Genomic DNA, 26,263 nt, shown 5'->3' with positions numbered 1-26,263 from the left:
TACCTACCCCAGGTGACAGCAGCTGCCACAATAGGGTATAATTCGAACAGCGCTGAGGTCTCCCGGAAAGCAGGTAAGGCTAGAGACTCAGCCGGCCAACTATCCCTGAACCATGAGTCCCCGAAGATGGCTGCGAACCCGGTACTGGCGGCCGCATCCGTCCAAAACACAGGGGACTGGGCAGAGATGGGCGGGATGAACATGGAGATACCGTTCCAGCTTTCCAGGAACTCAACCCACATGCTTAGGTCCGCCCTGGCAGGGGGATCCAGGTGGGAGATGACACCCTCCGGAAGACCTGGCAACAGCCGCAGCAACCGAGAGATAAAGGACCTGCCCTGGGGGATGATACGCATGGCAAAATTTAATGACCCGATCAAGGACTGCAACTCCTTCCTGGAGAAAGTCCCTAGTTCCAGGAACCTGCCTACCACCCCACGAATACGTTCAAGTTTGTCCACAGGGAGGCTGGACTGCATGGAGACAGAATCCAGGGTAATCCCCAAGAAATCCAGCCTGGTGACCGGGCCGACCGTTTTGCCTGGTGACAGGGGAACCCCTAAGGTGGAAAATAAGGCCAAGGTACTATTTAGACTGACCGGCGTGCAGTTGCTATCCTCGACCAACAAAAAATCATCAAGGTAGTGCAACACCGAGGGGCACCTGGAGACATTCAGAAGGAGCCAGCAGAGCGTCTCAGCAAAGGTATCAAAAATCTTGGGGCTGCTTTTAGACCCAAAAGTCAGCCTGGAAGCGAAATAATATTTCTCCCTCCACTTAACACCGTGGATGTGCCATAAGGAGGGGTGAATAGGCAGCAGCTTGAAGGCATTGGCAATATCCGTTTTACTGAGCCAGGCAGCCCTGCCAGCCCCTAAAATGGCCTGGATGGCATTGTCCACGGTAGCATAGTGGAGTGAGAACTCGGCCGAAGGAATAAGGGAATTAAGGCTGGGGTTGGTGGAAGAATGAGGAGCCGACATGTCGATAATCAAGCGTTTTTTATTGGTGAATTTGCTTGTGGCAATACCGATCGGGTTGGTACGCCAAGAGGAGAAGGGGGGGGCCGGGAAGGGGCCTAACATGAACCCCTCCTGCACTTCCTTCTCAAGTAGAAGATCTACCGACTCCGGGTCCTCCGTGGCCGACAGTAAATTGGGACATTCCAGAGTCCCCGTGGGAAGAGACACCAGCCCCGTGTGGAACCCACCCAAGAACCCCTGAATCAGATACTCCACCAGGTGTGGAGACGGATGAGCCTGCAGGTAAAACTCCAGCACCTCGACCTTGACCCCGGTTAGTCATTGCTTAGGGTACATCTTGGATGGACACATGGATTTCGTGTGAGCCCTGAAACAGATGGAGCAGACATGGAGCAGCCTGCAAGCACTGAAGCTGCACGCCCCCCCATTGAAATTATTGCAAACCTGGGCTTTACCTAAGAACACTATGGGACGACCCAGCTTATCCCTAAGGCCACGCTGCTCTGACCTGCCAGCACCCCCCCCTGGGACCCCGGCCGGGGAGGATACAGCCTCCATGGGGCAAAGGCTGGCAGAATGTGAAGTGGAGGAGCATGTGGCACAGGAGGGAGGTGCCAAGCCTGCGAAGTGCCTGCAGAAGAGCTCGGTATCCAGTAGACTCCAATCCACACGAACATTGAATTGAGCCAAGGCTGCCGCCGCCTTGGCCGAGACCGACTTATGAAAGTCGAAGAAGGTAAAACCCCCGTATTTGTGCCCTAAATCCACTATCTTATGCAAGTAAAGATCTAACTCTTCCCGTCGCTGCGGGTAAACGGAACACAAAACGTCCCTGTAGATGCCGAAGGCCAGGACAAACTCGGGGATAGTGAGCTTCTTATTAAGCCTGGGGTCCCTGGCCTTCATGACTACGGACAAATCACCGTAATTGTAGACCTTACTTTCGACCATGTCCTGGGAGGCAATGAGGAGAGCCACTAGGTTGACATCCTTCCCCTCCAAGATATCCTTGCGGAGAGCCGCGGGGACCAAGTGGGCCGGGGTGATAATAGGAGAAACCGTGGAAGAAGGCAAGATGGGAACTGGGGGCCTACCCTGATCACTAGCGGGAACTGGGGTCGGGACCGGCAAGGAAGGAGGGGGACCCCCTTGAGCCGGACTGGCGTCCTCCAGCTTAGTCAGTCTATTGCCGATGGACTGTAGGGAAGATAGGATGGAGTCCAGGGTTCCTTGTATGGCAGACGAACAGCCCTGAGAGCTGGTGCCCAGTCCCGGATCTTCTGGATGTTCCATCATCAATCTGAACAGCTCCGCTTTCCTTGCAGTGGCCGGGAACGAGATACCCTTCTGGCGTAGGACCGCTAAGATCTTCGGAATAGTCCAAGACCCGTAAGAGCCCAGCGGAGAAGGAACCCGACGACCCCTGGGGGTACCGGACCTGACAGGGGTGCCGATCCTGGCTGGCGTGGAGGGGGAGGAAAATCCATCTTCCAGGGTGGCTCCTTGAGGCCCGCTGTAGAAGGAAACAGAAAAAGTAGAACGCCCAAGACCGATTAACGACCGAAACGTATAGGAGAACCACTGGCTGGCTAGCTAGAGCCCAGAGGCGAAAAACTTAACTACCCCGTGACAGGTGAGGCCCTGCTAGATGCCAAGCGGCCGGAGAGAGGCTCTACCTATGATTTGGGCGAGGGGCGTGAGCCACTGACGTGGTGGCGGGAAAGATGGCCTCTCGGTGACAGTAAAAGAATCAAAAACGTGTGGCCGTGACAGGTGAGGCCCTAACTATAAACCCCATGAGAAGGGTGGAGCGAGGCGCTAGCTTTGGTTTGGCCCGTGGGGCGAAATAATCTCCGACGAGATTGGGGGGTTGGCCTCGCGGGACCGGCTATGAAGGGGGGGGGGGGGCTAGGGCCAGCACCTGAAACCCTAACAGCCAGTAGACTAGCCCTACCAGGGAGGAGGGGGCAATACATGACAGAACAACACAGCTGGAGAGCCACAACAGAGTAACGAGAAGGACAGACGACATGAAGAGCGGTAAGTGCACAGAGGTGATGAAGCCGTGACGGAGCACAGGAACCCAAAAACAACCGCAGGTGAATAACATGAGGAGTATACGGGCCTGAAGTGTACAAAAAAGGGGGTGGCCACCGGGCAGCCAGACAAGGTGACTAAGAGTGTGGGGCCAAGTGACAGACCAGGTTTAAGTGTCTACGGGCGATGCCTAGAGAAGCGTCTGTGAAAATTAAATAAGCTGAGCCGTGAGGTACATGAAGGAACCTGAACCTGAAGTAGTACCTGGTGCCGGCAACGAAAGACATGGAGAGAACCTGAAGGGAAAAAGGCAAACGGTCAAAAAAAAGGGGGGGGGGTGCGTGACCCCCCACTAGAGATACATACCTGAACCCGGAATGGAAAAACCACATATACCCACAAAGCAAAGAGACCCCCCCCCACCAACCCTTAGGTACCAAAACCCCCCCCGCCCCCTCCCTCTGAAAAGGCCGGGCGACCCCCCCCCCAACCAAGGCAGCCATGGACAAGCAGGGACAAGCAGGGGAACAAGGGATGATGTACCCAACCTGACAGAGGCCGATAAGAGCAGGAGAACATAAAACAGGTAGCCGTGGCCTAGAAAGGCAGGCAGTGTGTGCAAGAGCCTGTGTACGGGGGTAGCCGTGGCCTTTCTGGAAGGCAGGCAGTGTGTGCAAGAGCCTGTGTACGGGGGTAGCCGTGGCCTTTCTGGAAGGCAGGCAGTGTGTGCATGAGCCTGTGTACAGGGGTAGCCGTGGCCTCCTGGAAGGCAGGCAGTGTGTGCAGGACTGAGTGTGAAAAAATAGCCGTGGCCCACAGAGGCAGGCAGTGTGTGCAGGAAGATGCCTCCTCCCCCCCTCCCCCCCCCATGATGGCAAGTACCTGATCCCCTACTGAACAGCAGGAGAAGCAGCGGCGAAGCTGGTAGACACGGCAGAGAGGCTGGGCTGGATGGCAGCGGAGGGTGAGACACAGCACCGTCAGAGGTTGCTCAGGAACAGCCGAGATCCGCGCCACACGCAGCGCTTCCTGGTACAGCACCCGACCGGACGTCCGGTCCACGAGGAGGCGGTATTCGGCCGACGTCAGGTGATCACCCAGAACACCTGACCAAGCCGAGTGACGATCCGAGGCAGCAGGCCGGTCAAGGGGAGGGGCGGCGCTATAAAGCCCGCTAGCTCCTCCCACAAATACCGGCCTGCGGCCGCACACTTGTCAAGTTCCAGCATTCAGGAGAGGTTTTCAAATGTCCCGTGTACATGAAGCCAAAGAAATAAAAAGTAACGTTGTTTATACACATTGTTCAGAAAGAAGATAGAGAGACACAAAGTAACATTGGTAATAAACATTGATCAGACAGGAGATAGAGAGATACAAAGTAACATTGTTAATAAACATTCATCAGGCAGGAGATAGAGAGATACAAAGTAACATTGTTTATAAACATTGATCAGACAGGAGATAGAGAGATACAAAGTAACATTGTTTATAAACATTCATCAGACAAGAGATAGAGAGATACAAAGTAACATTGTTAATAAACATTGATCAGACAGGAGATAGAGAGATACAAAGTAACATTGTTAATAAACATTCATCAGGCAGGAGATAGAGAGATACAAAGTAACATTGTTTATAAACATTCATCAGGCAGGAGATAGAGAGATACAAAGTAACATTGTTAATAAACATTCATCAGGCAGGAGATAGAGAGATACAAAGTAACATTGTTAATAAACATTGATCAGACAGGAGATAAAGAGAAACAAAGTAACATTGTTTATAAACATTGATCATACAGGATATAGAGAGATACAAAGTAACATTATTTATAAACATTCATCATACACGGAATACAGACATACAAAGTAACATTGTTTATAAACATTGTTCAGACAGGAGATAGAGAGATACAAAGTAACATTGCTTATAAACATTGTTCAGACAGAAGATAGAGAGATACAAAGTAACATTGCTTATAAACATTGTTCAGACAGAAGATAGAGAGATACAAAGTAACATTGTTTATAAACATTGCTCATACACGGAATACAGACATACAAAGGAACCTTGTTTATAAACATTGATCAGGCAGGAGATAGAGAGATACAAAGTAACATTGTTTATAAACATTGATCAGACAGGAGATAGAGAGATACAAAGTAACATTGTTTATAAACATTGATCAGACAGGAGATAGAGAGATACAAAGTAAAAATTTTTATAAACATTGATCAGGCAGGAGATAGAGAGATACAAAGTAACATTGTTAATAAACATTGATCGGACAGGAGATGTTTTATATCCGGAACCCGCTGATTGGCTGAATGGGTGACAGGAGAGAGCCCTGTGTAGGTAAACAACACAGAGCTCTCTACAGAAAACAGTGATGTGTCCTTGTACTTTGACTAGCCTGAGCGGTGTTATCTCTGCTGACATGCTTTCCCTACTGACAGACCGCCGTTCTGCTTGTGTCCCGAACAAACGGTGGGTCCCGGTGGACAACAAGTCTGCCGGACCGGCTGATTGGCCCCTTACTGTGTTCAGTCACTGTGGGAGCGGGTCGCTGGCGGTGCATGTGAAGCGATGTACAGGTAGGTCGTTTCGCAGTAACGGGCTGACCCCCCGCAGTGTATGTATGGCGGCTGGTCGCCAAGTGGTTGTCTGGAGTTACGCTTTAACCAATAAAAGAAGCCGAGGTTGTGAATTGCCTGAGGATAAGCCATGAAAATGTCCAATTTAGTACATTTAGATATATAGATTGGACACTTTTTTTTTTATATCTAGCAGAAGCAAATTCTCCCTGTTCCAATATCCACTTCGCCTCGTTGTATCCACTTCCTAAAATGAGTTCTCTAAACAATTCAAATTTATTGATATATGTGCAAGCTTTGCATATTCTCAGCAATTTGGAGGAATGTGTCAAAGTAAATAGTCTCCGTTTAAGATGAATTAACATCAGTTTGTGGCGGAGAATTGTGTCACTTTGAGACTCGTGTCATCTATCATTCACCCAATGTCACCGGCGTCAGAGCCCCGAAATAACAAAACTCCATATTGCTGATTATTTTTAATTTTTTTTTTCTATATCTTTTTTTCTTTGCTCTTTTTTTTTTCCTTGTAGAAGCAATTTGCATGTTCAGAAATTGGCTTATAAATTACATGCAATTCTTTTTCTTTTACTATATTATGCACACTATAATCAAAATGACAGAAGGAAGACTCCAAAATGCACACGGGGGGGGGGGGGGGGGGGGGGATAACCAACCTTCCCCGAGCTTCTGTGTCTCCTTCCCAGTAATATGTAATTTAATATTGTTCATACTGGATGTCCTAGATACAATTGTCCTAAACAGGGACTATTATTTCAATTTTGTTTTTGGTTGGACTGCAGTTAGCTCAGGCTGATTGTATAGATTTTCACCTGGTTTTTCCCTAAGCTTAACCACTTTACCACCGGAGGATTTTGCTGTCTTACGTCCAGGCCACTTTTTGCGATTCGGCGCTGTGCGACTTTAACTGACAATTGCGCGGTCGTGCGATGTTGTACCCAAACGAAATTGATGTCCTTTTTTCCCCACAAACAGAGCTTTCTTTTGGTGGTATTTGATCACCTGTGCAATTTTTACTTTTTGCACTATAAACAAAAAAAGAGCGTAAATTTTGAAAAAATAACAATATTTTTCACATTTTTTATATGAAATTCCCCCCAAAAAAATGTAAAAATCAAAATTTTTTTACATTTTTTGTCAATTTGTTTACTGCTACATATGTTTGGTAAAAAAAATCACAATAAGCGTATTTTGATTGGTTTGCGCAAAAGTTATTGCGTTTACTAACTAAGGGAACGATTTCTGTCATTTTTGGTGTTTTTTTTTTAACGAGTAATGGCGGCGATCTGCGATTTTTTTTTTTTGCGGGACTGCGCCATTGCGGCGGACAGATCGGACCCCTGACTGACATTTTTGACACTTTTGGGGGTACCAGTGACATTACTGCAGTAATCAGTGCTATAAATATGCACTGTTACTGTAAAAATGACACTGGCAGGGAAGGGGTTAACTTTATTAGAGATCCAGGGGTTAAGTGTGTCCCTAGGGGCGTGCTTCTAACTGTCAAGGGGCGTGGCTAGTGATGTAACCACAGAGACATACGATCCTACATAGCAGGATTGTATGATCTCTGCAGTTACACCAGGGAGAATGACAGACGGCTTTGTTTACATCAGCCGCCTGCCTTTCTCTCTCTCCAGGAGATCGTGAGTGGCCGGCGGACATCGGAGCCGCTGGTCCCTCGCGCGGGGATGTCAGAGAACAAGCGGCTCGTGGGCGAGTGACGTACCCCTACGTCACTTTGCCCAGGAGGGACTGAACGCCGCAGTATATGTACTTGTGGCGGTCGGCAAGTGGTTAAGGGCCCTTTCCCACATACGGTCCGTTTGTCCGTTTTTCATCCATCCGTTGACTATCCGTTGGATAAAAAAACGGACATCAATGCATCTCTATGTAAAAACGGATGACAAGGGATGATCATCCGTTAACATCCGTTTTCATCCGCTTCCGTCAATGTCCGTTTTCTGGAACGGATGAATGCCCTATTTTTTATCCGTCAAAAAAAACGGATCGGATGAAAAACGGATGTAAACGGACACACAGTCCGTTTTTCATCCGTTTTTGCATTGGTAGTGGATGTTAAAAAAAAACTAATGAAAAATGGATGAAAAAATTGATGAAAAACGGATGAAAACGGACGAAAAATTTATGAAAAATGGATGAAAACCGGATGAAAAATGGATGAAAACAAACAAAAAACGGATGAAAAAACGGATGAAAAATGGATGAAAAACTGAGAAAAAATGGATGAAAAACGGATGGAAAACTGATACATTTTGACGTGACTGAACTGATGAACTGAACGGACCGTATGTGTGAAAGGAGCCTAAAGCAGAGTTCCGGCCTGAAAAAAAAAATGTAGATAAAAATACCCCCGGGACAGTCAGGGCTAGTGCATTTCAGCAACGATTGCCTCTGAACTGTCCCTGGGTTCACTTACATTTTAGAAGAAATACTTACCTTGCAAATGTCTTATCTAGCGCTGCCATCTCAGGTGTGGGCAGCTGAAGCCAGAGCGTCCTCTTCGGTGTCCTCTTCGGTGACGTCAGAGTCTCAGAATGCCCTGCACCGGCCCTGCTCGTCACTTCTGGGGAAGGCGTGTCATCCCTGCACAGCTTCTGGGCATGCCCAGAAGCTGTTTAGCAGGGAATGACAACGGATGATCAAACCGGGAAACAGGCCATGGCCAGCAGCCAGCAGGACCCACAGGTCAGTGGCCAGTAGGACCCAAAGGTCCGCAGCCAGCTCCCAGCAGGACCCACAGCCTGTAGGTCCTGCTGGGAGCTTGCCATAGACCTGTGGGTTCTGCTGGTCACTGACCTGTGGGTCCTGCTGGTCACTGACCTGTGGGTCCTGCTGGACGCTGGCCTTGGCCTGTTTCTGCTGGGAGCTGGCAATGGCTTGTGGGCCACAGACCAGCAGGACCCACAGTGTTAAGGACTGGGTGGGCACTGGGGTGGGGTAAATAGGTTGTATAGGGGGAAATAGATGGGGTGATCATGTGGGGGTCAGCTGGGGGTGTCAGGGTCTCTCACCTCAGTAAAGGTAGCTGCTTGCTCAGCTGCAGGTCCTTGCATGGCCTCCTCCAGTCCTGGGGGGGGGGGGGGGTGATGCTCCTTTCCTGGGGTCAAGTAAAGTTGCAACCAGCACCCAGCCCAACAGGCTGAACCAGTCACATACATCCCGACTCTCTGGGGTGGCCCTGTCTCTGCCTTCCTCCAAGATCTGGGAGTTGTAGTTTCCTGGCTGCACTGCTCTCCACCCACCGGGAGCTTGAGTGTGCGTGGAATACAACTCCCAGAATGTGGAATACAACTCCCAGAATGCAACAGTCAGCTTGCCGTGGCAGTCCCCCTGGCCCGACTTCCTCTGAATCCACAGTTTTAAATATAAATTATGGCAGCCTGGGGGGACAATTGCCACCCTAGCCCAGCCTGCCCCTGAGCCCTGGGGAGAAATGCTAGCCCCCCCCCCCCCCCGCCCCTGAAGGTGCTATCCTGCCTTTGGGGTGTCAGAGTTGTGCTACACATTCATAGAATTACACAATTGTGTTTAGTACACTCTGTCCTTCGGCCCCACCCTTACTTACTGGAAATTCCCATCCGTCAAAATGACAGCCGATAGTTTACAGCTGATAGTCAGCAGCTCTCTGCTCAGGGAGCTGTTAGAACTGATGTTCGATGTTCAATCACTCAGTTCTCAGTGCAGAGGCGCTGGGGGAATGATGCAGCATCCACCTAGGTAAGTATGATTGGGGGAAAAAAAAACATACATAATTTTTTAGGTTTGGAGACTGACTAGGCCACTCATGACCTTAATGTGCTTCTTCTTGAGCCACTCCTTTGTTGCCTTGGGGGTATGTTTTGGGTCATTGGCGTGCGGGAAGACCCATCCACGACCCACCTTCAGTGAGGAAAGAAGTTTGAGGAAAGAAGGTTCTCATCCAAGATTTTAAAATCCATGGCCCCGTCCATTGGTTTCTCTATGCAGCAAAGTCAGCTTGTACCTTTAGCAGAGAAAAAATGCCCCAAAGCATAATGTTTCCACCTCTGTGCTTGACTGTAGGGATGGTGTTCTTAGGGGCATAGTCAGCATTTTTTCTTCCTCCAAACACGGCACATTAAGGCACTTGTACAGGCCCATCTGCAGTTTTCCAATGAATATGTCTTGTGTTGGAGCTGGAGAGAGTCCAGAGAAGGGCAACTAAACTAATTGGGGGATTGGACTTGCTCTCCCTAGTATCAGGGACTATTTACGGGCGGTCTCACTAACTCGTGTGGCTGACTGGAAGTACTCCATTGGTTCTAAATTGTGGGTACAGCTGGAATACGATCTATGTGACAGAGACTTGTCTGCAGTACCATGGATTCCAAAATCCGCCAGGGCCCTCTCCCCGAACACCTCTCCCCTGACCCTATCAACCTTGTCTGTCTGGGATTCCATGCATACAAAGTTTTCCTGGAACTACAACTCTCCTTTAATGCCTCTGCTGAATCACAACCACTTCATGCCTGGCAAGCTGGATGCTGGATTTAAAAATTGGTCTCCTAAGACTCCCCTCCTGTTGTCCCACGTAACTCACTCCAATACTGTGAAGCCACTTAGCCACATCTTGGGCTCCAGCCCCGCAACGGATATGGACCATTGGAGACACAGACAGTTATCCAGGTTCATAGCTGCTCTTCCACGTCCGCTGCGTGACTCCAAGGATTTGAACCCAATTGAGGAAATATTGTCCCCTCGGGACCCCCCCCCTTCACTCCACCTCGCAGTTTTACAAGGCACTTATCTCATTGCAAAGCCAACCTTACCCGGATTTCTTACACAAGTGGGAACTTGATATTGGATCTCAAATTTCCGATAGCCGGAAGGACAAAATTCTTGCATTGGCTCACGTTTCCTCTCTCTCCACCAAGGTGGCGGAATCCAACTACAAGTTATTGTCCCGTTGGTACTATACCCCGCGGAAAATGCACATTATTTCTCCGCCCATCTCCCCGTTATGTTGGAGGGGATGCGGAGATATTGCATCGCACGCACACATCTGGTGGCACTGTTCAATAATACAACCATTCTGGATGGAAGTCCTTCGGCTTATACATGTGATCACGGAAGTTACCATCCCATCAGATCCTTGGGTTGTCCTGCTGCATGGAACTAACATACCGCTCTCTAAGTACAAAAGATCAATGATCCCTCATATGCTTAATGCAGCCAAAGCCCTGATCCCCGCCCTCTGGGGCTCACCGACCATCCCCACGATACGTCACTGGCTACGGAAAATTGATATGACATATCAATTAGAGGAACTTACTTTCATAGCCCGTGACAAACTTGACCGCTTTCACTCTACATGGCAACCTTGGTCCTCTTTTAAAAGCACTTCTTCCTATGTGGCCCTACTCACTGAAGACACCCCCCTTGGTTTATTACCTTCTAATGTAATCCTATCTGATTAAAAGTTTTTATTAATTGGTACATAAGTCACCCGTGGCCTATTCTCCCACCCTCTCCTACCCCCTTTTTCCTCCCTGCTGCCCTCTTCTCCTCTTTCTCTTTCTCTTCTACTTTTTACTATCCCTTCACTTTCTTATAGGCTCTCTCTGACATTGGTTTTATGATGCAAGATGTTCTGCTATCAGTATGTTTTCTCAGCCTTTTCATGACTGGGCGTGCTTGACGCGCTCTTAGATGTTTATGTATTCATTGATATTGTTTCATGGCTACTTGCCGTATTTAATGTCGGACTGTGTGGTCTATGTTCTGTTTTTCTTTGTCTTCTTGAAACATTTTTTTCAATAAACAGAAATTAAACAAAAAATTGGGGGATTGGAGGACCTTAATTATGAAGAGCGTCTGCAATCACTTGATTTATTCTCCCTGGAGAAGAGACGCCTGAGAGGGGACATGATAGCAATTTATAAATACCTCAATGGTGATCTCAGCATAGAAAAAAAGCTATTCAGTCAAAGGATTGCATGAGGACACGAGGGCGATTAGAGGAGAAGCTTTTTAACCTCAGGCAACGTGGGGGGTTCTTTACTGTTAGGGCTACAGGATTGTGGAATTCTCTACCACAAGAGGTGGTTTCTGCGGGAAGTATGGTGGCTTTCAAAAGACTCTAAGACGTACATCTCAAGGATCAGAACATTCAGGGGTTTGTGAGATGATTACGGCCACACACACCTACACAGGTTGAACTGGATGGACTATTGTCTTTATTCAACCTCAACTACTATGTAACTATGTAAATATCTAAATAATTCAGAGGGAGAAAGTGCTGTGGTCAGATGAGACCAAAATTGAGCAAATTTGGCATTAACTCGACTCACCGTGGTTGGAGGAAGAAAATGCTGACTTACCTACAAGATGGAGGATTTGCTGACATCCTTTGTTAGGGGTGAGATCAGCACCTTTGGGTCGGGGTAAGGGGCACTGTTGCCAGACTCAGCTTGTGATGCTGGTAAAATACAGGAATGTAATGAGGGCACAGTTTGCTAAAGAGGAACCCCCCCCCCCCACATGGTAACCCTGCACCCAGGGAATGTTCCCCAAAAGTTATAATACATTATATTTCCCTTTAAATGTAATAATAATTATAATAACATAGAGGAATCTGATATTTTTCTACAGTTGACCAAAAATTAGGATGAGATATTTGCTTTCCTCCCTTACCCACAGACCATCATCAGGGACCACTTTGTGGAATTTAATGAAAAGCTTTTTGTTCCGCTGGGATACTATGGAAAGTTTTGAAAATGATGCTATATGCAGGCAAATGGCTGACAGATTCTATGTTCTTTAACCAGCTATATAATTAACCACATTCAGGTCTTGCCAAGCGAAGAGATAAAAATAATAGTAATAAATTAGCTATTTTTGTTCTTCGCTTATTATCCTCTTTTTAGTACAAATGGTTGACCACTGTTTTGAATAGGAATAGCAGTAATGTAATTATTACTGCTACAAGGTCACCAGGGCCAGCTACATTACAACGTATTTTACTGGTGGACATTAGAGTGTGGTTTGTTGAACTAGTATCTTTTCTGTTTTCAAATCTCGTACTTTTTCGGTATCTCAAGTTTACAGTGGGAATCCAGCTTATAGTTGAAGTGCTAACCTTTAGTAGGGCCACTGAATAAAAAGTTCCCCTGTAGTAGTGTGCCCCTTTATCCAGATGCAGGTGCAAGTCCCTTTAACTCGATTCCCCACAATCCTCTGGGCTCCCAGCATCCCCTGAGTTCCAGGACACGCCCAGGGAGTAAAAATGCCAGCTCCGCCCAGATTCCTGTGCTTAGAGAGATCCTGCCTGATGGGACAGCAGTGACTGGGCAAGTGAGCTGTCCCCAGGTGCTGGGTCCTTATCTGCCAAGTCTGGTGTGCGGGCCACCAGCAGCGAGCACAAGAGCACGCAGCATCTATCCAAGCCCCAGTCACTGGAGAGGATTCTGTTACAGTCCATGTGGAGAAGCTGTCCAAGCAGTGGGTTGGTCCTATCTATGGCCCCCAGAGCTTCCTGACCGAAGTCAGCATCAGCAGCTCCTGTGTGAAGTCTGTGCCAGCAGGAAATCCCCTCAGTTCACAGTCTGCTGAATGAACGATCAATCTCTTGGAACACGTGAGAATCTTCAGTTCTTTATCCTATCAGTAAACTGAACTCAGAACACTCTAATGCCATCTAGTGGCCATTACTAGAACTGCAATATAATTGTTTTCATATGTTTTATGAATGTTTCTCCCTTCCTCATATTGCTGTTTTGTACTGCAAACCCCTGTTCACATGTATGGGAGATAGATAGTTGGAAACGGCGCTACCTGATATGTGTACAGCGAGTACCAGAGGCGTAACTAGAACCTTCAGGGCCCCGGTGCAGGAAACCATGAAGGGCCCCCTGGACCCCAGGCCGGGGCCCTTCCCTTCAAGCCTGGGACTCTTCCCACTGATCCTGGGGCCCTTTACTCTCGTTGCGGGGCCCTTTATTAAGGTCCCGCAGCAGGACCCTTTCACAAGTTCTGCAGTGGGCCACCTTCCTGCCATGTTGGAGCCTCCCCACAGTGGTGGAATGCCAGGGCCCAGTTGCAAGTGTGACCTCTGCGATCCTGGAAGGTCACCCACTGGTGTCAGTCATTTCTATTTTTTTGGTATTTTAATTGTATTATTTTTTTATCATTTTATTTTATTTTTTTACAATGTCACTGACTATGACTCTGTCCATTCAGAAAAGGAAGGAGCTGGCTGGTAAATTACATATTTACCAACCCCTTCCTGGTTCTCTATTGTGACACATCCCCTGCAGCAGCCGGCAGGAGAGGGTAGGGAGCACAGTAGGGGGGGGGGGGCAGCACAGTAGAGGGGGGGACCAGGGGAGCACACAGGGGCCCAGAGACAGCAGAACACAAGTGAACTGGATAGGAGGAGTGGCGGGGGCAGCATACAGAGGAACCAATCTCCTCCATTTTCCTCCTGCAGCTACAGGAGAAAAAAGGAGGGCAGTGATTTCTCTACATGCTGCCCCTGCCGCCCCTCCTATTCAGGTGTACAGGGGAGCCGCACAGGGCCCCCTGAAGCATGGGGCCCGGTTGCAACTGCAACCCCTGCAACCCCAGTAGTTACGCCCCTGGCGAGTACAGATGGTAATTAGGAAAGAAAGTGCTTAGTGCAGAAATAAGTTAGTGTGCAAATAAATATGTGCAAAATGGTGCTCCTGTGAAATTAGTGAGCTATAAAAACTGGCCAGAAATAGATGGTGCAATCATATATTTAGGCAGAAGATAAATATGTGCAAACGCTGCTCAAATGGTATAAAGTAAGCTATAAAAACTGGCCAAATATAAATGATAGTATGCAAATATAAAAATGAACAAGGTATGGTGTGAATGGATGGTGCAATAATAAGTCCCAATAAATAAAAATGTAGTGAATAGGGTAACAATAAAGAGATAAAATCACAGTAAAAATTAGTGGTGGGTACCTTTTGTCTGATATTCCGAATATGACCACAAGAGGTCGCACTTACCCCGCAGCAAGATACTGCTCAATAGCTGTAAAGGGTAGGCAAAAAAAGGCTCTCAGACTTGTCCCCAACCTATCTTTACAGACCGATGGATCCTCATCTGAGTGCAAAAAGAAAACCTCTTAGTGTGGCAAATAGTTTGGGAATGCAAAAGGGAAAGTAGTAACTCACACTATAAATGCGGATGTAGCAGATCATATCAGACTGGTGCAGACAGCGCCGGAGAAGCTTCCGCGTTTCACTCACGGCGAGCTGCAGACCGGAAGTGACGTTGACGTTAGGTTCCGCCCTATGTACGTTTCGTCATTGGACGTCTACGGGAGCGGTTCACATGATCTCCTGTGTAATCTGTGTTCCACATTGTTAAGTAAAGTAGACATTGCACATCACCACTGGTCTGATCATTTGGCTGATACCGTTACATAACACCCCTAGTGCAGCAGCCAGGCAAACAGCAATTTTTGAGTCCAGGAAACACAGTGTGGAAGGGTTGTCTTTTTTAATTTTATTGCAGTAATAACTTGGATAAGGTTCAGGGATCTTCACATCTTCCTTGTAGTAGCTCTGCAGAACAGTCCCTTAAAGTAGAACTTCACCCAAAAGTGGAAGTTCTGCCCTCCCTCCTCCCCCCCCCCCTTTAGGATTTGGGACAACATTTTTTGGGCACTCCCCCACTTCCGGTTCTGGTGATCTGAGCGGAAGTTCGCCCCCCCTCAACCCCTTCACCTCTAGCCTTCTGGGACACGTCACAGGTCCCAGAAAGCTGCAGTCCATTCAAGTAGCTCAGCACAGTGAGCAGCTGGCTGTGAAGCTGTAAGCAGTAGGAGCAAGCTGCCCACAGCATGCCGGCGCCAGGGACCGAAGCCCAGGGAAGAAACTAACCGGTTGAGGACATCGCTACATTGTTGGACAGGCGAGTGTCCTATCTTTAAAAGTCAGCGGCTACAGTTTTTGTAGCTGCTGACATTTCGTTTTTGAACTTTAGACTAAAAAAACACTTTAAGCAGTGGGGCAATAAGTGGACAGCACCAGGGCATCAATAGCAATGACCTATGCCAAGCAAGCCTCGTACTTTGTGCAACAGGGGTAACAGATGCAACAGTCAACAGATGCAACAGCTGTGCACTCACTACTTGTACTAGTATGGATGATTGGGAAGTGTTGGTGCTATGAAAAGGGGAAATTTGAGGGGTGCAAGATTTGTGCTAGGATGGGTGATTTTTTTGGGGGGGAGGCATTTGTGTACGGGGGGATTTGGGGGATGGAGGGGCAGAGATTTATGCTGGAAAGAGGGATTTCATTGGGGGTTTAATTGTACTAGGAGGAGGGGTAATTTTACGCTTAGGGGGTAATCATGCAGATTAGTGCCCCATTTTTTTTTTTGGGGGGGGTAGGGGGGGATTTGTGTTAGTATGGATGATTGGGCGTTGTTGGTGCTAGGAAAGGGGAAATTTGAGGGTTGGAAGATTTGTGCTAAGAGGGTTGATTTTTTTCTTTTTTTTGTGGGGAGGGGGGGCATTTGTGTAGGGGGGTTTGGTGGATTGAGGGGGAAGAGATTTGTGCTGGGAGGAGCGATTTCAGCGGTGGTCAGATTTGTATTGGGAGGAGGGGGAATTTATGCTTAGGGGGTAATCATGCAGATTAGTGCCCGATTATTATTATTTTTTTTGGGGAGGGGGTTCCTGACACACAATGTTCATACATCTTAGGGAGGGAGCAGCTCCTCATGTCCGCCTTGGGCCCTAGGTGACCTTGCAGATTGGGCACTAATCATGCAAATTAGTGCCCAATTTTTTTTTTCGGGGGGGGGGGGGGTTTGCAGACACACAATGCTCATACATCTTAGGGGGGGGGAGCAGTTTCTCATGTTCGCCCTGGGCTCTAGGTGGCCTTGCAGATTGGGCACTAATCTTGCAAATTAGTGCCAATTTTTTTTTTGGGGGGGGGGGGGGGTTGTGACACACAATGCTCATACATCTTGGGGGGGGGGGCAGTTTCTCCTGTTCGCCTTGGGCTCTATGTGACCTTGCAGATTGGGCACTAATCATGCAAATTAGTGCCCAATTATTAGTATTTTTTTTTTTTTTGAGGGGGGGGGGGGGTTTGCTGACACACAATGTTCATACATCTTAGGGGGGGGGAGCAGTTTCTCATGTTCGCCCTGGGCTCTAGGTGGCCTTGTCCCCGCACCAGTGACTCCTACAGGGGTAGCAAGCACTGTAAAACAAGACACTAAGAAGAGATTTCTTGTTTCTACAGTATATAACGCGCCTCTTTAGTATGTCTGCAATGAAGAGATTTCTAATTTGCCAATTTTCTCTTTAATTTTCACATTACTTTGTGATTATCTTTGTTGATATGCATTGCAGGTGCCCCAGGCCTCACCACTCCGTGTTCTCTTCACACTTTTCCTACTTCTCATCATCACCTTAGGTTCATTGTTATATTCATAACATCATTAAATGTGTAAGAGTTGCTTAAAACCCAACCGAAGTTTCAGGATTTTATTATTTTATTTTTTGTTTTGCGATTGAGGCTGCATAAAAAGTATCAATTTTATCTATTATCTTCTTACAACAGAGCCCCAGAGCCAAGCCAAAACATCTTGACCCCCAGCAGGCCTCAGTGGAGGACCACAGCTATCTTTGCATAGCACTAACCCCCCTTAGGAGTTGCCGATTTCAGGGTTCCCCCCTCTGCTGGACAGCCAGGCACACATCATTTCCTTCTTGCATCTAGACAAAGAAAACAGAATTTGGCTTGTTTTTGTTATTTTATTAGGGGGTGATGACTTGGATGGGGTAGGAAATTATGGGATGACCAACAGCAACAACAAAACCAGGTGTAACGGAACCGAGACCCACACTGTTTTTGTGCGCTTTCATCAGTATACAGCTTTCTTCAGTCTTGAACATAGATAGATATTCCAGCCACCCTCATACAAAGCTAGCCGACAACTTAGCCTGTTCTGAAACCTTCTGCTTTATTGAACAACGCACACAGTTTATATACAGCATGGACCTTCCCCTCCTGATCAGATTATCATACACAGGTCAGGGGTTGCCTGATTACATTATCATATGCAGATGAAATTGTATACAGAAATAGAATTAACCTGAACTAATTATCTAGCCATCTGGACAGAAACAATATGTGAGTTCATTAACAATTAACAATGGGACAGACAGGCTTAACAGAATACACATCACACCTCAATACACAGACAATAAGGAGAGCCTGTCTCTGACATTGAAGTACAATACACATTAGCATAAGTGTAAACACAGAACCAATTTGAAACAATCTAAACCATATTCTCAGTGTCCATTAATTATCTGTCTTTCACTCCCAGTGACGGTGAGTACTGTCACACCAGGGACAACTTCTTCTTTATTTACAGCTTCCACTTCTTCCTCTTGCACAAATTTTGCTCCTTTGCACAGCCCTGCTGGGTTCACTCCTTAGGAGCTAACAGTCTTTTTGTTAGGGGGTCTCTCTGCTTTCTGCTAAGCTAACAGAATGGGACTTTGTAGGCCGCCACACATCCAATTGTATAAAAATATAGTTTATTCAAATCAGTAAAAAATGATAAATAACTTGACACGTCAAGTGTCGAGATGCATATTACAGTACCTACTGTACACATTCAACAATAAAGAGTGTAGTTGTGTGAAAAACATGAAGAGTTAAAATAATTAACATGGCTTGCAAGAAATATTAATCTAAAATATGAAGATGATAGTAGGGAAATCCTCCAAATCTAACGCGTTTCAAACCACCTTTCCTCAGGGGTATATGATGGAGTTGTATGAGTTCCAATTTAGAAAATCTCGATGATGAAGGAGCCGTGTGAAATAAAATCAATGAGGGACGAACACAGGGAAATGTAGGGGGAGAGAGAGGGAGTCAGCGTGGTTGGAACTGAAGGATGTGGTGATGTTATCCTGGTGGAGACAACAAGGGTGCCACTGCCGCCAAATCTCAAGACGGTATCACAAGGGTCCCAGCTAAAGCAGGCCAGGCGGTCATCCCTCGATATGTACGGTGGATCTAACTGTATCTTAGGGTAAATAGGAAATGTGACAGGAGTCACTTTGGCTGGGTGGCTCGTGGAACCCAGATTACTTTAGAGAGGTCGGGAAACTCCTTGTCCAGCTTCCCCGACCCTCTTATGTGTAAGTCACCCTGTGTCTATTAGGGGCACAGGGTGACCAAGAACCCCAGATGGGTCTGCACTAATCAGACTCCCTATACAACCACACGCATTTGGTGTTACCCCGGTTATCCTGGGTTCTATATGTGTTGAAAGAATGAAGGGCCTCTTTCACTTGGGACAATAATATTCCCTCAAGAAATATATGAAGATAAACAATTTGACTTTTTAGATTGCTTGAATATTGTTGGAGTCTCTCATAGACCCTTGCTAGATAGTGAGGTGGGGTGGGGTTTGTTATTGGTAAGTGCCTGTATTCCATTGTTCTATTGTTTCTGTCTGCCTTAAGATCAACCTATTATGGGATGTATATGCGTATGTGGATTGGCTGCTAAGGGGGGGGGGGTGTCCCACAGTGTATATCTCTTTGTGCCTGTGTTTTAATAACAGTTCTGATTCGGGAAGGTTCCTTAGCCTGCACAAGCTAAGTTGTCGGCTAGCTTTGTATAGGGGCGGCTAGGATTTGATATCTATGTTCACGACTGGGAGGAAGCTGTATACTGACGGAAGTCCACAAGTACAGTGTGGGCTGAGGTTCCATTACAGGTGATTATATGCAAAGGGCCATGTGCAATGTGATGAACTAACGATATATGAAGTCCTCAGAGTAAGTGGATTCCTGGATAGATGTCTCCTTATAGGTCTTCATAGTATGCTGTGGGTCATATGTATTTGGTGTGTCATAAGACTCCAATGGAGTCCGTCCTCTCCTGTGTATGCATCTCCAGCATAGAGCTTTGTTAGCTTAGCAACAGCCCTCTACAGGCTGTAAACCAGTGGCGGAACTACCAGGGTCGCAACAGTCGCACTAGTCACTGGGCCCTGGCATTCCATCGTTGTTGGGGGGCCTTAGCTGGGTTGCTAGTCACAGGGCTCTGAGCTGAGAGCGTCTCTCTCATATAGCTCAGAGCCAGCATTGACAGTTCCCACTCCTCCTTCCCTCCTCCCTCGTACCAATGGGTGAGGAGACAGCCGATCTGCTCCTTCTTCCCCCACCTCTCTCCTCCTGTGTGCACCACGTGCAATGTGAGCTCATTAGCTTCACACTTCATGAAGTGCACACAGGAGATTGGCTATCTCCTCTTCCATCGGTACAGGTAAGGAGGAAGGAGGGGGAACTATCAATGCCGGCTCTGACCTAAATGAGAGAGATGCTCTCAGTTCAGAGTTCTACTGAAGAGGCAGGCGGCACTGATGAGCACTGATAGGCAGGGCTGATAGGAGGCACTGATAGCTGTGATTAATGAGCACAGATAGGCTGCACTGATGGGGAATGATGGGCATTGATGAGCACTGATAGGCGGCATTGATGAGCACTGAAAATTGCCACTGATGGGCATTGATGAGCACTGATAGGGGACAATGATGAGCACTGATAGGTGGCCCTGATGGTCATTAAGCACTGATAGACAGCACTAATGGACACTGATAGGCGGCATTGATGAGCACTGATAGGTGGCACTGATGGACACTAATAGGGGGCATTGATGAGCACTAAAAAGTGGCACTGATGAGCATTGATGAGCACTGGTAGGCAACATTGATGAGCACTGATAGGTGGCACTGATAGGCATTGAGCACTGATAGACAGCACTAATGGACACTGATAGGGGGCACTGATGAGCACTGATAGGTGGCACTGATGGACACTGGTAGGGGGCATTGATGAGCACTGATTGGTGGCACTGATAAGCACTGATAAAGGGCATTAATGAGCACTGAAAAGTGGCACTGGTGGGCATTGAGCACTGATAGACAGCACTAATGGACACTGATAGGCAGCATTGATGAGCACTGATAGGTTGCACTAATGGGCACTCATAGGGGGCATTGATGAGCACTATATAATATGACAGCTTAAATGCCCAACGAAAACCAAATAAAGGTATAAGCTATCCCAAGCGCTTCAAATGAGGACCACTCACCAATAAATAAATTGGCTATGCAGCTACTTAACTAAAACATATGGATAAAGATATACAATAAATAGATACTCAGCAATACCCCTATATATATATAGTAGCGCAAACTTGTCAAGAAGCAAGTGCCAAAAAAATACTGTGCCCACTGCACAAAAGTCCGAAATGCAATAAATGTCACATAGGCAGCAGGAGAAAGTTCAGAAATGACTCAAACAGTCCATAATCCTTCACTCTATCTCCTGGGATGATAATGTACGAAGACGTGTTTCTCAAAAGGATCACCACCACCACCGTGCTCCAAGGGGGGAGGAGAATTGCCCACTCACCAGATGCTGTGGCCCAACCCACTTTCGTGTTTGAGCATTCAGGCTTATAATGATGGTCACTGGTCCAGAGTATCCACAACAGGAATCGCACCAGCGCAGTCAAAAAAAGCTCAGCAGCATATGGGGAGGAGAGAACACAATCCCAATAGCGTGATACCGTTTAAAAGGGTTTTATTAAATAAAAATAAAACATAAGGTAACACACTCACATGTCTTGTATGTCATCAAACGCAAAAAAACAGTCACGAATAGGGGAGGGATGCCCTTCGGGAGATGATGTCCAGGCTCCACGCCGTGGACGCCGCGCCTTCTGGGTAATCCGAACTCCTCTTACACAGCCTGGTTACACCGCCTGGTCACGCCCCGACGCGTTTCGTGATTTCCACTTCTTCCCCGGGAGCGTGACCACGGCGGCTTGGCGGTAACCTTAAATACCCATGCCCATCAACCCACAGGGCGGGGCCAGGGTTGACATCATCGGCCATTGGTGGTTGCTCAGGTGTGTCGACCAATCACAGACTAGATTTACAGGATCACTTCCTCTCAATTCACTAATCTCTATGGTACATTACCCTATAACCCGGAAGTAGGGTGGTGCCGAGGTTCACACCATCGGTTATTGGTGGATGCCTGTAGAATACTGGCCAATAGCAGGCTAAGACAGCACAGTAACCCTCCATCTCGCCACTATTCACTACAATGGGCCGTCCTACGACCCGGAAGTATAGCACACAGGAAGTTAATTGCACCCTTATGCTGAAAGCAAAAAGACACCAACCACTCAACCACCAATAGACCGATAGTATCCATACAAAATCGCTAGTGTATATACAAAAACGCTGTAAATTACATCACTTTCCATTGGTAGTGACGATCGTGTTCTGACCAATCATAGTGATTCAGCTTTACGCCCAATCAGCTAAAACTTCCTCCTTAATTAACATATGACCCGGAACAATAATAGCACGGATTCCCGGCCGGATGTAAGGTCTCCATGACCCGGAAGAATAATAACATAGAGTCCCGGCCGGATGTATGGGCTCCACCCACCAGGAAGACCAAGAAGTTATTTATGTGTACTCAGTACACTATGCACAACAGCGCCATCTACCAATGGAAGTGTAACAATGTAAGGAAAATTTGTATGGAAGTTTAATCCATATACCAAAAATATCATAATAATAAACAAAAACATGTCACACCAGAAAAAAGAACACGAATCTATTGGAAACTAATAGGCAAAACTAAATATATAAATAAGTAAAATCATTAAAATATTTAAAATAACCCTAAGCCCATAACCAACGCTAGACAGCATGAGTCACAAGCCTAGGGACATTTGTGTGTGCGGACACTTTGGGGGATCACGGTCCTCCCAACGCACATCATCCAAAGATGAAAGATCAAATAACAAAAAAGATCAAGTATAAAATAATATAATATAGAGTTGGAAACTAAAATCAATGATCACTAATAAAACAATTTAAATCCAACTCTATATTTAATCCTACAGGGCCCCTCCACGGGGGTGTCACCCGCTCGACACCCCAGAATTGTAAACAACTGGGGTCCCGTTGGTGATGTGAACGGAAATGGGCTGGGACACTGTGCTCTGTTTTGCCCTTAATAATATTGCTGATGTGCTCCCACATCACCAACGGGACCCCAGTTGTTTACAATTCTGGGGTGTCGAGCGGGTGACACCCCCGTGGAGGGGTGCCAATTGGGTTAGGGAATTATCAAAGTGCGAAACAAAATGGATATTCCAGACCCAATCTTTGAGCCCTGTAGGATTAAATATAGAGTTGGATTTAAATGATGCTGCTGAGCTTTTTTTGACTGCGCTGGTGCGATTCCTGTTGTGGATACTCTGGACCAGTGACCATCATTATAAGCCTGAATGCTCAAACACGAAAGTGGGTTGGGCCACAGCATCTGGTGAGTGGGCAATTCTCCTCCCCCCTTGGAGCACGGTGGTGGTGGTGATCCTTTTGAGAAACACGTCTTCGTACATTATCATCCCAGGAGATAGAGTGAAGGATTATGGACTGTTTGAGTCATTTCTGAACTTTCTCCTGCTGCCTATGTGACATTTATTGCATTTCGGACTTTTGTGCAGTGGGCACAGTATTTTTTTGGCACTTGCTTCTTGACAAGTTTGCGCTACTATATATATATAGGGATATTGCTGAGTATCTATCTATTGTATATCTTTATCCATTGATGAGCACTGACAGGCGGAATTGATGAGCACAGATAGGTGGCTGTATCAGTTGTGGATATTTTGTAACGGATTCATAATAAATGTTCCCATACATGTGTAATACTATCTCTCACCCACAGGTGGTTTAGTGAGCTTTGACGTTGTGTATTTAAAGATGGTTGCCGCATATCCAATCGACCATGTGATTATGGGGGTAGTGCAATTACTTGTTGCTGACCTTATTCACAAAATGACCTGTGAGTGGTCAAGAGGAATGATTACATCCTGTGGTTGGTCTCTGTTATACAGGACTATAAAAAGAGTCCATAGCATGAGGGAATGGTCTGTATTGTGGAGCTGTAGAAAGACTGAGCATGTGTAACGTTCATGCGTTTTTGTTAGTGGATGGATTTACAGCTGCAGAATTATTACACTCAGTAGCCTTGTAGAGATACTGTTGAACAAACATATCCAACTCTCAGGACTTCATCACTGTGCACAGCCTGTTATATACTATATATATATACCTTATTAGATGTTTAATGGAGGGATAGAGTATATGAGGATATATAGATGAGAGACAGGCTATTGTATGGTGAGCAATAGAAGTAGTATTAGGAGAGTTGCAGGTGATGTTAAAGCAGATAGGTTCTGATGTCAAGTATAGTGCAGATGGTAAGAGGACACAGATGGAGTATACTTAGACAGAGTAACCTAGTGCAAGGATAGTTGAAGGTAGTCCCAAGAGCTAACAGTCTATGCAGATGATAGTGAATAGATAGATACAGATAGTCTTGGTAATTGCAGTAGATGACAGTAGGAGATTGGTTAGTAAGGAATCCCCTGTGGGGTACTTATCACTTAGATAGGTTAGTAGTAACAGTGTCCATTAGAGAGAGGTGATCCCGTAGCGAGATACGGATCACCAGCGAGGTTCCGGCTTCAGTTCAGCAAAGGGAAAATGTCAGCAGCTCCGACTTCATAGGAGTAGGTGCGGTGAACATGTGGTTTGAACGAGCGATGAGTGAGAGAAAGCCGGCGATTGAAATAGCCGCTCATAGCGGCGCTCGGCAATGATGTCATCCGGTCTTAAAGGTATATGCGTCTCTTTGTTACACAAGATGGGACGCAATTAGCAAAGGAGAAATATGGAACAAGGGTACCAGAGGTACCAGAACATTACAGCATGCAGCCAGGATTTCTTATTGTCCTGTTCCTCCAGCTATCCAGCGTAAGCTGTTGACATTCAACTCCCAGAGCTAAGTATTATTTGATATTTTGGGATATTGGGAATAGGAATGTATGTTTAAGTCTTGGTATTTTGTGTAATGTTTATGGTAAATTTTATGTGTAAGAAGCTTTATGTATTTTGAGGTAAAGTTTTGTTTTATGCTTTTCATCAAAATTGCTGTTGGTGTGTCTGTTCATTTTACATATTCAATAGATAGTTCAGTGGTTGTCCAGTATACCTTCATTATAAATTTTGTTTTTCCCACATTTGTTACAGCGGCACTGATAGGCGGCATTGATGGGCACTAACATGCGGCATTGATGAGCACTGATAGGTGGCACTGATAGGCTGCACTGATGGGCTGCACTGATGGGCACTGATGATCAGTGTAAACAATGCACTGACATTCTTGCCGTTTAATGGCACACCTTGCCTCAGATACACAGCATGGGAGGAAAGAGCTGCCAATAAATGGCAAGTCTGTTTACATGTGATCACATCAAAAATAGCTGCTGTAATTGACCCTTTATGGTGATCTGTCATTATCCAAAGGACACAGCAGTCACCGAATGCGTTGGATGCACGCCCCAGGGGGCACGCGGGAGGCAGGGTTCTGGGAGGATGTCCATAGACGCCCATTCCAAAATTTAAAGTCTGAGGCTCAGATGGAGGTGGGGGGGGGAGGTGTCAGAAGGGGCCATCACGGTTTCCTGCCCTGGGGACCTGAAGGTTCTAGTTACGCCTCTGCTGGGAACTCTCAGTCCCTTTGGAAAAGTAGCACATGTGGAGTGCACAGCAACCTGCAAACTCCTTCTGCTTACCAGTAGACACTGATCCAGGCTGCACTTCTGCAGAAAATGCTAGCCAACCTCTTGACTGACACTCTGCACCAATCCTGCCCAACTGGCACACTGGAGACATCCCAGGGCAAGGTTGGATGAAGACTTGGCACACCGCTATCTTCCAGAGAGACCTGCTACAGCTGGCAGCCTCTCCCCTTGACCGTCCCTGTACCGTGCTGATCTACTCACTCTGTCTCTCTTTGCTTCTGCTGCCTCTCTGGAAAGCGTTCCTGCAACTGTCTCCTGTGTAAGGATCCTTTCAGGCCAGCCACCCAAGCTCTGGCCAAATATAAAACCCCTCCCTGGCAGGGGTCCCTCAACGGGGCCACCAACAGATTTCCTAAGCACTGCTTCTCCATCTTCCACCTGACTCCCCTGCTGGCATGGCTCATCCAATATTTAAAGGCTCCTTGGTTCCCTGCTATGCCCACTTCCTGGGGATTGGCCAAGGACCGCCAAATATGCAGAGCAGCCCCTCCTAGCCTCCACACACTAATTTCCAGAACATTCTCCAATATTCTAGAACTGGGGGGAGGCACCACAGAGCTGCCTGAATGAGTCATCAGCAGTTCAATATGAACTACACCTTTTCCCCTATTCCCGACTAGAATAATTTATTAGCCCAGGCATACCTCCATGGAGGTGAGAGTCGATAACGGCATTGTCCATGGGTTGGATGTCCTCCGAAAACCCCAATATCTTCAGCAGAGGCAACTTGAACTAACTGGACCCAAGACAACCCATCTTTTTGGACCTCTACCATCCCTCTTTTTATAGCACAGGTGGGCTGGCTAGGACTAAAAGCCCAGGAACTAAGCAAGAAACACCTAACCCTTTCCCCAGCCTGGGCCGGTGTTCTGCCAAAAACTCCAACTTGCCG

At 46.9% G+C, this 26,263-nt stretch overlaps 1 protein-coding gene across 1 annotated transcript; it reads right to left on the bottom strand.

Annotated features, from left to right (window-relative positions):
* Positions 1 to 1,301: 1,301 nt before the first annotated feature.
* On the bottom strand, positions 1,302 to 26,052 carry LOC309559879 (uncharacterized protein; the record flags this gene model as incomplete). The annotated part of the gene is made up of 2 exons (XM_082263306.1): positions 1,302 to 2,065; positions 26,016 to 26,052. 2 exons carry the CDS (start codon positions 26,050 to 26,052, stop codon positions 1,302 to 1,304), a joined length of 801 nt encoding a protein of 266 aa, XP_082119432.1.
* Between the last annotated feature and the right edge of the window lie 211 nt (positions 26,053 to 26,263).

This window comes from Pelophylax lessonae, assembly GCF_965119305.1.
Source record: "Pelophylax lessonae genome assembly, chromosome: 7".
In the NCBI taxonomy this organism is placed as follows: Eukaryota; Metazoa; Chordata; class Amphibia; order Anura; family Ranidae; genus Pelophylax; species Pelophylax lessonae.
The sequence above is the reverse complement of the archived record's forward strand: the minus strand, read 5'-3'. Positions and strand labels throughout refer to the sequence as shown.